At 42.8% G+C, this 11,755-nt stretch overlaps 1 protein-coding gene across 1 annotated transcript in view; it reads left to right on the top strand.

Moving 5' to 3' along the window:
* The window catches only part of LOC146618510 (von Willebrand factor A domain-containing protein 5A-like), a 37,081-nt gene that overhangs the window by 16,923 nt on the left and 8,403 nt on the right, over positions 1–11,755 (top strand). Inside the window, exons 15-18 of the mRNA XM_085370337.1 lie at positions 61–102; positions 8,537–8,569; positions 9,348–9,377; positions 11,165–11,185. Coding sequence (XP_085226463.1) covers positions 61–102; positions 8,537–8,569; positions 9,348–9,377; positions 11,165–11,185 — 126 coding nt within the window. The remainder of the gene's footprint in view (positions 1–60; positions 103–8,536; positions 8,570–9,347; positions 9,378–11,164; positions 11,186–11,755) is intronic.

Raw genomic sequence — 11,755 nt, 5'->3', positions numbered from 1 at the left:
ATGGAAGTACAACACACATCTGCCGGTCTATGATATCGCGTCTTTTTTCATCCTATATAGTGGCAATGGATTGCTTTATATCATCAGCAGCACATAGAACATGTAAGTACAAACCTGAATGAATGGCAGTGGAAACTATTTTTTGCATGGAGGCATGCTTGTGTCTCTGAGATTTAATAGATTTATATATAGGTGAGTGTGAATGACATCACCATAATGGTAATGTAAAGTGCAGAGAGACACAAAAGGGCAGTGTGTTTTATAAAAATCAGCAATCAGCTTTCCTCTCTTCAGGAACTCTCTCTGCAGGAAGGGGAGATACAGGAGAGGTGGAGGAAGATCTCAGCCTGGGCGTCTATTGTCTTATGTAGTCTGGAAGATGAGTGGATGGTGGGATGTGTGCAGTTTTCTCTGTGGTGGGGTTGGGTGGACTGTCCCGGGCTCTGTGGGGCCGGGAGGCGCTGCTGCACTGGGCCCTGGTCTGGATGGGCCTGGGCCCCCGTCCCCTGGCGGGTCGCGGAGTATGGGGGTGCCTACTGGGGTCAGCGGGGGAGCTAGCCCCTCCCTTCCTTCCCTCCCCATCTCCAGCTGCCTCCCTCTTCCCGCTCCACCACAACCACCCACACACGCAGGGCCTTGGAGTAGGGGTATGTCACCAGGGTGCAGAGGAGGCTACCCCCCCCCCCCCCCTCTGTCCCCTTCTGGCTGCCTCTGCCTCAATTTTATCCCACAACTTAGACATTCACATTACTCACACTCTCATTACACATACATATAGGATCTTGGGGGTGGGCACGATACACGGAGTCCAAATTACCATCAGGGTGTACACCCCACCCCTGGCGTCGTTGCCCACCTCTCAATTTTAAATACACGTAGACATTGAGGGCTAGCAGGAGGGACCATGCGCTTACCTGCTGCTTTCTGGCAGGTAGCTCCATGCCCTCCTGGGTTTTAAATGCACCTTAGAACACACATGCATCAACACTACAATGAGCGGGTGGAGGGAGGTTTGGAGTCTTCTCTCACCCCCGTTATCTGCGACCCGCTGGAGCGGGGGGCTAGGAGGAGGAGTTGGCCGTCCGACTGCAGTCTGGAGTGTGGGGCCTCCCTGCTGCTGCAGAGTCGGGGTGGTCTGCCTCCCCCCACCGCAGGGAAAAGGGTAACACCACCTGGGTCTGGGTGCAGTTCCCCCTCCAGGGGCAAGGGTACCTAGACCCGGTTCGTAGAGTACGCTTGGGGAGTGTGATCGTGTGTACAGCGTCTCTTTATGTCTGTCTCCACGTTGGTTGAGTGTGGAGTAAGTGCATATGAGAGCATGAGGGTGGGAATGGATGTTTGTGTCTGTGTGTGCCTGTATGTCTGTGTCTATATGTCAGGTTGGGTGTCAGACGCCACCTCTCTGGGGACATCTCAGGCCCTCCAAGGTTTGGAGGACGGGGCTGTGCCCCCCCCCACACCCTCTAGCAGATCATTACATGAAGGAACCTTTTAAAAAAAACAAGCGCGTCCATGCTCACAGGTGTACACACGGGTGATCACACCCACAAACTACACCCTTTTTGGCTCCTACCTCAAAGCACGCTGTGTTCTGTTGATCTTATGTGCTGCACAATAATGTTTAACATTTAGTATTTACTGTCATATTCCCATATATCATTGTGATGTGGTTTATTCTATTACTCTTGTTCTCTTCTGCTTGTTTTCTTTTTTCTTTCTCAGCAGGTGATCGATAGAAGCATTTTTTTCTTCTTTTTTTTTTAAATTTTTTTTTCTTTTTTCCCTGCCCATTCTGTTGGTTTTTGTTTTTTTGCCCTTCTCCCCCGTCCCTCTTCTCAGCTGTTTCTCTTTCCCTCTTTCTCAAATTCAAATTCAAATTCAAATTTTATTTGTCACGTACACAGTCATACACAGTACGATATGTAGTGAAATGCTTGGACAACTGCTCGTGACCTAAAGAGAACAAAAAAGGAAAAGGCTATGAATAAGATAGGAAATAAATATGAAAAATTAAAAAGGGTAAATTTAACTAGGAAGGAATAAAATATAAATTAAGGTTAAAAATGAAATAACTGTACAACACAAATTAGAATGAAGGGTAAATTTAACTGGGAAAGAATAAGATAAAAATATATAAATTAAAGTTGAAAATAAAATAACTACAACAAAATACACAATATAGAACTATATAAGAATGTATGAAGAAATATAAATAAATATATACACAATAACAGCAGCTGTACGAATATTAACTGGAAATGAAGAATATAGTGACCAGTGTTGTGCAATCCACATTATGTCTTGTGCAGTGCAAATATGCTTAAAGTGATTTAAGTGATGAAGTGAAAACAAAGTCCAGAAAGTCCAGTGTGTGTGTAAGAACCATATGTGTGGGTCAGTACTGTGTGGTGGTGTGATTGAGAGACCGTATCGCCTGCGGGAAGAAGCTCCTCCTCAGTCTCTCTGTGTTGGTCTTCAGGGAGCGGAATCTCTTTCCTGACCTCAACAGAGAGAACAGTCTGTTGTTGGGATGGCTGAGGTCCTTCACGATCTTCCTGGCCTTGGTCCAGCACCGCCTGCTGTAGATTGAGTGCAGGTCAGGGAGCTCGGAGCGGATGGTGCGCTCAGCTGACCGCACAACCCTCTGTAGAGCTCGTCTGTCCTGCATGGTGCTGTTCCCGAACCAGGTTAAGATGTTTCCCGTCAGGATGCTCTCTATGGTGCACGAGTAAAAGTTCCTGAGCACCTTGGAGGGCAGTTGGAAGTCTCTCAAGCGTCTGAGGTGGTAGAGACGCTGTCGGGCCTTTTTCACCACGGTGTTGATGTGACAGGACCATGACAGGTCCTGCGTGATGTGAACTCCGAGGTATTTGAAGCTGTCCACTCTCTCCACTGGGCACTCGTTGATGACGGGGGTCTGGTAGTTCCTCTCCTGCTTAGTGCTGAAGTCCACTATCAGCTCCTTTGTCTTACTGACGTTTAGAAGGAGGTTGTTCCTCTGGCACCAGTTCTCCAGATTCCTAATCTCCTTTAGGTAGGCCGTCTCGTTGTTATCAGAGATCAGGCCCACCACGACGGTGTCGTCAGCAAACTTGATGATGGTGGTGGAGCTGGTAGTGGCCACACAGTCATATGTGTACAAAGAGTACAGCAGGGGGCTCAGAACACACCCCTGGGGGGCTCCAGTGCTGAGAGTGGTGGAGGCTGAGACATGTCCGCCCATCCTTACTGCCTGTGGTCTGCCAGTTAGGAAGTTGGAGATCCACTGACACATAGATGAGCTGAGTCCCAGATGCTCCAGCTTGGTGGTGAGTGTGGAGGGAATTATGGTGTTAAATGCAGAGCTGTAGTCTATGAAGAGCATTTTAACATAATTCCCCCTTCTAGTGTCCAAGTGAGTGAGTGATGTGTGGAGGAGATGAGAGATGGCATCGTCTGTGGAACGATTTGGACGGTAAGCGAACTGTAGTGGGTCCAGTGTGTCTGGTAGTGAAGAAATGATGAAGTCTCTGACCAGGCGTTCAAAGCACTTCATCACTACTGAGGTGAGGGCTACAGGGCGATAGTCATTGAGAGAAGCAGGGTGGGGTTTCTTCGGGACAGGAACAATGATTGACTCTTTGAAGCATGTGGGGATCACAGACTGAGATAAAGAGATGTTGAATATCTCAGTGAACACAGGAGCTAGCTGGTATGCGCAGTCTCTTAGGATATGACCTGGGATGCCGTCTGGTCCTGCTGCTTTCCTGGTGTTCACTCTTTTGAAGGCTCTCCTTACTTCATGCTCGGAGATGACGAGCACGTTTCCGGTGCTGGCAGTATCTTCCTGTCTGCAGCCGTTAGCGCCGCTAGCACTAGCTTTGTTGGAGTCCTTAGCTGCAGCCTCGAAGCGAGCATAGAAAGTGTTCAGCTCGTCTGCCAGAGTCACGGCCGCGTTCGTCATACCGGTTGTTGGTGCTTTATAGTCCGTTATTGTCCTTAGTCCCCGCCACAGGCTCCTAGAGTCACTCTGTTGGAGTTGTGACTCTAGTTTCCTCCCGTAGCGCTGCTTCGCCTCTTTCACCGCCCTCCGCAGGTTATACGTTATACGTTCTTTCTCCCCTTCTTTCCTCCAGTCAAGTCTGTCCCGTATTCAGTAAGTGAAGATAAAATAAACAATAAAAGGTGAATCAAATGGACCATTACGGCAAGGCTGGGATGGTCAATTTGGTAAAGTAAATCCGTTGGGCATCTTTCTTTGCCTTTAGACAATAATTCTGATGGCAAAAGAGCCAAATGGGACAGGCAAAAGAGAAAAAAAAAATCAGCAATCTTTTTTTAAATTAGGTTTTTATTATTTTGAATTTTATTAAAAAGATCTTGATGCATGCTTAGTCATCCAGATAAAGAAATCCCAGAAAGCTCATTGACCTCATACTGCAGGTGATACCCAGCAGAAGCTACGCAAAGTCTGTAGGGTTCAAAGAAGACGCATAAACATGGTGTACCTTTTAAGACCCACTATCTGACTATCTGTATGATCAAGTCAGCCTCATAGTTTCTGGCTTTGGTCTTCAACAAATTGTTAGTCGGCACTAAACACCACAGCCACACCACATCCAGAACTCCTTGGATTTTGTTTAAGGTGAAAGATGTCATTATGGATTCGCATACAAGGGTCAGTACTACAGAAAGAAACATGGGTTCCCCACTTTCACCCACTGCAGCCCATTTTTATCTTGAGGAAGTGTAAAAGAAGTGTCTGTCATTCTACCCTGGAACACCACTGGGCCATTGGTATAGGTGTGTGGGTGACATCTGGCTGAAAATCAAATCTTAGGGCAGCTAGCCTTAGACTGAGATTTCCAACTGTAAAGACTGGGACCCAACACACTGTTACTGGGACCACTTTCAGGAGTGTTTTATTGAAGTTGCACACATGGTTTTTACAGTTTGGCACCCCGTCCACCAACTTTCCAGTTGGCTTCTCTGGTCTCCGGCTTCACTGTAAAAAGGAAAAGCCTCGTTAGGACAATCATCACCACCTGTCCCTCCAGCCTTCCTGGCACCGCCGCCTTGAGCTCACTGCCCCACCCCTCCCCTGCAGCTGAGCCACAGGCCACACCTCTGCCACACCATCAGTAATGGGGGACTTTTAAAAATGGATGTGTACCATAACCCATCGCATATGGATCAGTATTTATTTAGGCAGATGAAGAAGAGAGTGCTGACAAATGATGACAAAAAAGTGCCAGGATTATTCTACATAGTTAAAGATCATATAAAGCACTCAAAATTAATATTATAGATGGAAAAGTATAAACAGACATGCATGGTGAACAACATTGATTCTGTTTCTGCCGACCATCTTGGATGTGTTAAAGGGTTCATTCACAAAGTTCAGGTTAACAATGAAGTAAAACTGAGGCATCTGTTAATCAGCATATGCAAAGAGGTGTCAGCCGAACTGAAACATCTGCTCCAAGCAGGCATTATTGTACCAGTGGACACATCTGAATGGCTGAGTCCTCTAGTGGTGGCAAGAAAACATAAGGGCGACTTGAGACTTTGCGTGGATCTGGGGGAACCTTATAAAAGCGTAATAATGGACCCATTAAAGAAGAACACAATGAATGTTTGCATGCTTTTCTCAGGCCTCTGAAGGATGTTGGTCCGCAGATCTATTCCAGTAAAAGTTCATTCGGGCAGATGCATATTCCATTCCTGGGACGTCATTTCAAAGAAGGGCTTGTGTCCTCACCCAGTCCACCTGACTGCCATCTCTGAAGCTCCTGCACCAAAGGACATGGCTGCACTTTGATCCTTCCTAGGTCGTGGTTTAGCAAATTTTTGCCGAACAGCACAAGAGTAGTTGATCCACTTGAGAGCTTATTTGAACAAACTAGAATGAACCGATGCAGCATATGAAAGCTTCATGAAGCTGAAAGCAATGCTCCTCTTGGACCTCTTGTACAGAGAAATCTTCCAACACCCTGTGAGGTTTTTTTTTTTTTTAGCAAACACTAAAAGTGTCACCCACAGCTCTGAAGATAAAGATCGCTGATCATAAATAAAAGGAATATTATCATGATTAGGACAACATCAGAGATGGTTCAAAGCACATTTCTAATGCATATGTCAGTAGCATTAGAAAGTTAACCTTCCTCTCGTGTTAGCTTTCTGTTATCATCTCTTATGTTAGCGGGTCGGTTTTGATCCGTGAATTAAATCAGCTATAAAATATACTAAAAACAATAAGTTATCATCCAATTTGTTTCTCATCTCTTGGTTACCTTGTTAGGCTTCCTTATCCATGAAAATGTTGGTTTTAATACTTTTGGTGTGGGCCTCTGGGTCTTTTTTTGTCACTATACCCCTCGATTTCAATTAAAAAAAATTTGTAAAATTAACCTCAAGAGAATCATATTAATAAATAAAAGGTTTCTGTGTTACTTGAGTATTACTGAGGGGTATAGGATACATCTCTTAAATAAATCTGTTTTATTGATTTTTTTCATTTTAAGATTAATAACTAAAATGACATCGATGGTGTTACGGGTCAATTTCGACCCATAGACATTTACATCAAGAAAAGACAAAAAAAGTTTGGTTTTTTCAGCAGTAGACCTTTAATATAAACTGAAAAAAAGAAAAAGTCCACTCCTCCTTTGTTTTGGTTATAGCCGTGGGTAATTGTGGGCTTTTTATAACTTCCCAATGATACAGCTTCACCTCAGTTTCCTTTGTGAAGTTCTTGTCCAAGGTCATATCTGGTATAAAATAAAATAAAATATCACAGCTGATCTTGCAGTCCAGTGGTCATATGGAGGACCACACATTTTCATTGTTTCTTCTCAGGGATGCCACTCACAGCTTTGACTGTGAAAATCTGTACATTCCAGGCATAGTTGGTTTTTGCATCACAGGCTTCCCAGATTTTTCTGCCGTTTTTCCCTTGCTTACTGGGTATATATTGCCGGAAGGTGCATTTTCCTCAAAAAGTGGACAAGACATTCATCCACTGTCACTGGCCCTGGGATGAACATCAGTGGAAGAAGCTGCACCCATCTCTCCCAGACATCCCTGATGGGAGCAAGCTTGTCAGACCTCGGTCTGGTCTCTCTGTTGTCAAATCTGAGGACTCTTGAATCAAAATGATATCAAATGTGTGAAGTGACATCGTTGCCCAGAAAATGTTTCTGCCTGTCGATGCATCCCATAGACGATCAGTGGCCTCATTGCAGCATCTGTACACTCCAGCAAGAACAATGAAAGCATCCAGGTATTCCTCATCATTTCGCCATGGACTTTTTTTCCTTCAAGGTTTATCATAGTAATGATGATTCTTTCTAGTGACAATGGCATAAATATCTCAAAACATCTCTTGATGTCACTGACTTTGGTCAGAGCAAACCTTGTGATTCCAGGGGTCATTTTGATGACATTTGCAGCAGCTGCCCTGCCATGTACATCATGAGGTACTGAGCGCCAAAAGATCTTACCATTTTTGGACTTGAATCTTTCAGCAGGAGTAGCTTCAGCACCAGCGACCTCCACCTCTGATCAGATGTGTCTGTGTCTTCTGGATGATAGTCCACATTGTCTTCCTCCTTAGAAACCTGCCCATCTGAATCGCTATGCTGCTCTGTGTCCTCTCCTTCATTTTCACCAAAAATATGATCCTGAACTTAGCTCACTGTGAATCTTCTTCTCATTTTTTGTATGCTGCAAATTGTAAATGTGCACTCTGGAAGTCAAATGGCCACTCAAATAGTGAATTCACCTCACATGCCCGTGTTTATTTTGTTTTGTTTTTGTGCAGGTATACTGCAAAAAACATGCAAAATAAGAATCCCCTAAAGCTCATATGATTAGGAGAGGCGCTTGCTGTAAGTGTTTTAGCTGACAGTGCACTTATGATTTCAGTTTTAGCTTTAATTATTGCTTTATACTCATAATATTATACCTGGGTGTGCATGGAGGTGTGCTTGTGTCCCTGAGATTTAACACATTTAAACATCTACCTGAGTGTGAGTGAAATCAGCACAATGAAAATGCTAAGAGCAAAAAAGCATAAGAGTGTACTGTGTTATACTATTACAGTCAGCAGGTTTTTGTTTTATTTTGCATATAAATTTTTTGATATAGTGAAGAGCAGAATATACTAGAGTCAGCTCAATGAGTCCTTAAAAGGGACGGCAGTTAAACAAAACGTGAGATTTACTACTAAACGCATGATTCAAGGAATCAAAATTAACTGAGGGGAAAAAAACTAAATACTGTTGAACAATAGAACTAGGTAATCTGACAAATCTGACCCCAAAAAAGTGTAATGAACAAGTGGTGTAAATACTGCAGTGACCAATTAGAGATGAGAGAACTGTGAAAGGGAAAAAGTCTTGAAATGACACGGACTGAAAAGAGGAAGCTCTAAAACCCAATTGTAATATTTGCCTTTGTGTTATATCACCAAAATAACATCAACTTAGTGCTGTTATACTTCAAATACCAGAAAAATCTGACTCTTTCTTTTTTTTTTGGCTTGACTTCATTGTAGGCAAAATGAAGAGGAGTGCTCCGTTGCCCATAAGTAAGTAAAATTTGAATGACAAATCAACACACACATACACAGCTATGCAAATGAAGGCACAGAAACAAAACATTTCTGTTTTAACTTGAAGTTTTATATATTAAATATTGTATGTAGTGTAGCTGCAGTACTTGCCTTGGTAGACAGGATGTATGCTACATCAGTAAATGAAGAAAATCAGGTTCGTTCAACATTTTGCAACATTTATAATTTAATTGAACATATTTACATTTTACATTTTTGTTATGAGTTTTGTGGCACAACATAATATCAGAATCCAGTATTTTAGATTATTTATTGTATACTACGAGTGTGCAACAAAAAGTGGGAGTAGAAGAAAAATTTGCATTATGTGTCAAAACTTTGATTACACTTATTCATAGAAGGATTTGACTGTGTTTACTACTTCATACGTTTACAACATTCAGGACTTCAGAGCTATAAAATAACACAAATAAGATTATGATATGTCAAAAGTCCAAATAACTGAAATTGTGTTTTACATTTTATGTAAACTATTTTGCTTTTATTAGTTGGGAACATTATCTCCACTTGCCTTCTTAATGTATTTGGGAATATAATTTCTGAATGAGTTACAGGTCCTCGCAGGATGTAAAAACTAGACTGCTAAGATAAACCTAAAATACTGTTTGTAATATTTGTTGTATTTATATATCACCACAGTAATATTAAAAATCTGTACTTTTGTTGTTATTTTAGCAAATTCTTGTTAAATGTTTTAACCCTAATTTATTTTTTTTAACTCTTGACTTCACAGTTGGTACCTTCCAGAAGTTTAGTCAGTGGGGTAAGTATAAGTAAAAGCTGGATGGCAGAACAGCACATATGTTTAAAAATAAATGTAAACAAACCAACACATTTCTCTTTGAATTTCATTTGAAATGTTGAAAGTAAAATGCTTCGTCTGTGTTTCTTCGTTTGCCATTATTAACATATTAACAGAGAGTATCTTAAAGTGGTGGGGCGTGGTCTGCGGTGCCGTGCAGGGAGGGCGGACGCACCTGCACGGCATCCTTAATCACACCCGCCTAGTTAAAAACACGGGGACTCAGGGGTTGGTGTGTGTTGTGGTGTGACAAATGTTGAATAAAATGGCTCAAACCTATGATCCCTGGACCCGCCATGTCTCATTCACACCACATGGTGACTGAAGAAGGTTGAACTTTTACAACATTTTGATATATTCAGAATATTATTGAGCACCTGGGGGTGGGCGTCCGGGTACACACCGGCTCACTCCTTGGCGGCCGCTTACTGGGGCTCGCTCGGGCCATTTCGGAGGTGGGGTGCCCCCGGCCTCTCGGCCTGGGGCTCGGTCACTCAGGCACAGCTGGCTGCCGGCGGAGCTCACGGGCGCGTCACTGCAACTCCCCCTGGCTTCTGCTCCGCGGCTGCTGAATGAGCCCTCATCTGGGACTCTCCTTAGCTCTTACTGGGACAGTGGCGCGGCTGCCCCTCTGTGGGTCTTCCTTGGTCTCTTGTGTTCTGGGGGCCTCTGGATGTCTGGAGTTTTGATCTCCTCCATACCTGCTTGATACCATAAAGGACAGGGCTGTGGCTCCCCACACTCCCTAGCAGATCTTTACATGGAGAAACCTTTGGAATGCAAGCATGCTGATCCACACAGGCATGCACACAGGTGTACACATGGGTATTCACAGACGCGAACTACAGCTTTCTTGGCTGCTGCCTCAAAGCACACTGTGCGCTGTCTATCTTGAGTGTTGCACAATATCGTTTATTATTTAGTAACTATTGATATCTATGGCTAGCTAGTTTATTGTGATGGTGTTTTTTTTTTTCTTATTATGTTGCTCTTTGTTGTTTGCTGTCTCCTCTGTTTTTTTTTTGTTTTTTTTCTCCATACAGGTGACCCAGGAGTTTTGTTTTTTTTTTGTTTGTGTTTTTTTCTCTCTTCCCCCCCTTCTCACCGTCTCTTCTCCCCTTTGGTTTTCTTTCTTTCTCTCCCCCTCTTTCTTTCATTCTTTCCCCCTGTCCTATCCCACAGTTATGTCTGTCCCGTTTGCAACTGAAAATAAAATAAATTCATAATTATAATAAAGGTCAATCAAATGGACCAATATGGCAAGGCCATGATGATCCACTTGGTAAAATAAATCCGCTTGGCATCTTTCTTGGCCTCAAGACAACAATTCTGATGGCTATAGATCCAAACGGGGAAAAAAAAAAAAGAATATTATTGAACACCACATAGACTTGAAAGACTACTTAAAATGAACTGTAAGGTACTGCAGTAAAATCAGAATCCAGTAGCTTCATTTATATTTGTTTTCAAATCATCTCGTCTTAACTGCTAAATCAAACATGTGGCAGATAGTGCTTGACGCAAGATGGACAAGTAATTGGAAAAGAACTAACATGAAAAAGCTTAAGACTAGAAAACAATGGAAATAGACAATCGTGCAAATCGTGGATGGTGAACAACTGGTAGAAATACTTCAGCAACCAATCAGAGAACAGGATGCAGGCGAAGTCAGTCCATTGATTGTTCTCTTTAACAAATTGTTATGAAATATTTTGACTCCCTTTTCTTTCTTTTTGTTTTTACTTCAGTTGGTGATCGTCTGCATAAAAGTAAGTAAAAAATTAAATGGCAGAACAACATATCTTCATGCATTTTCAAAAACACAGACGCAAACAAACACATTTCTGTTTTAACACTAGACCAGTGCTCTTTATCCTCTCAACGATACTTAAGTGTGCATGGGAGTTTGCCTAACCAATCTACATGTGGTTTCTGGACTGACGTGTATGTCTATATGTATGTATATACGTGTATGTATATACGTATGTATACACGTGCGTGTGTATGTATACACGTGCGTGTGTGTGTATACACGTGCGTGTGTGTGTATACACGTGCGTGTGTGTGTGTATACACGTGCGTGTGTGTGTATACACGTGCGTGTGTGTGTGTGTGTGTATGTATGTACAGTGGGGCAAAAAAGTATTTAGTCAGCCACCGATTGTGCAAGTTCCCCCACCTAAAATGATGACAGAGGTCAGTAATTTGCACCAGAGGTACACTTCAACTGTGAGAGACAGAATGTGAAAAAAAAAAATCCATGAATCCACATGGTAGGATTTGTAAAGAATTTATTCGTAAATCAGGGTGGAAAATAAGTATTTGGTCAATAACAAAAA

Source organism: Diplotaxodon limnothrissa, linkage group LG14, assembly GCF_057381915.1.
Source record: "Diplotaxodon limnothrissa isolate DT_005_m linkage group LG14, D_limnothrissa_male_GT1.1, whole genome shotgun sequence".
Taxonomy (NCBI): Eukaryota; Metazoa; Chordata; class Actinopteri; order Cichliformes; family Cichlidae; genus Diplotaxodon; species Diplotaxodon limnothrissa.
Note: the sequence above shows the minus strand (reverse complement) of the source record. Positions and strands in the feature narration are given on the sequence as shown.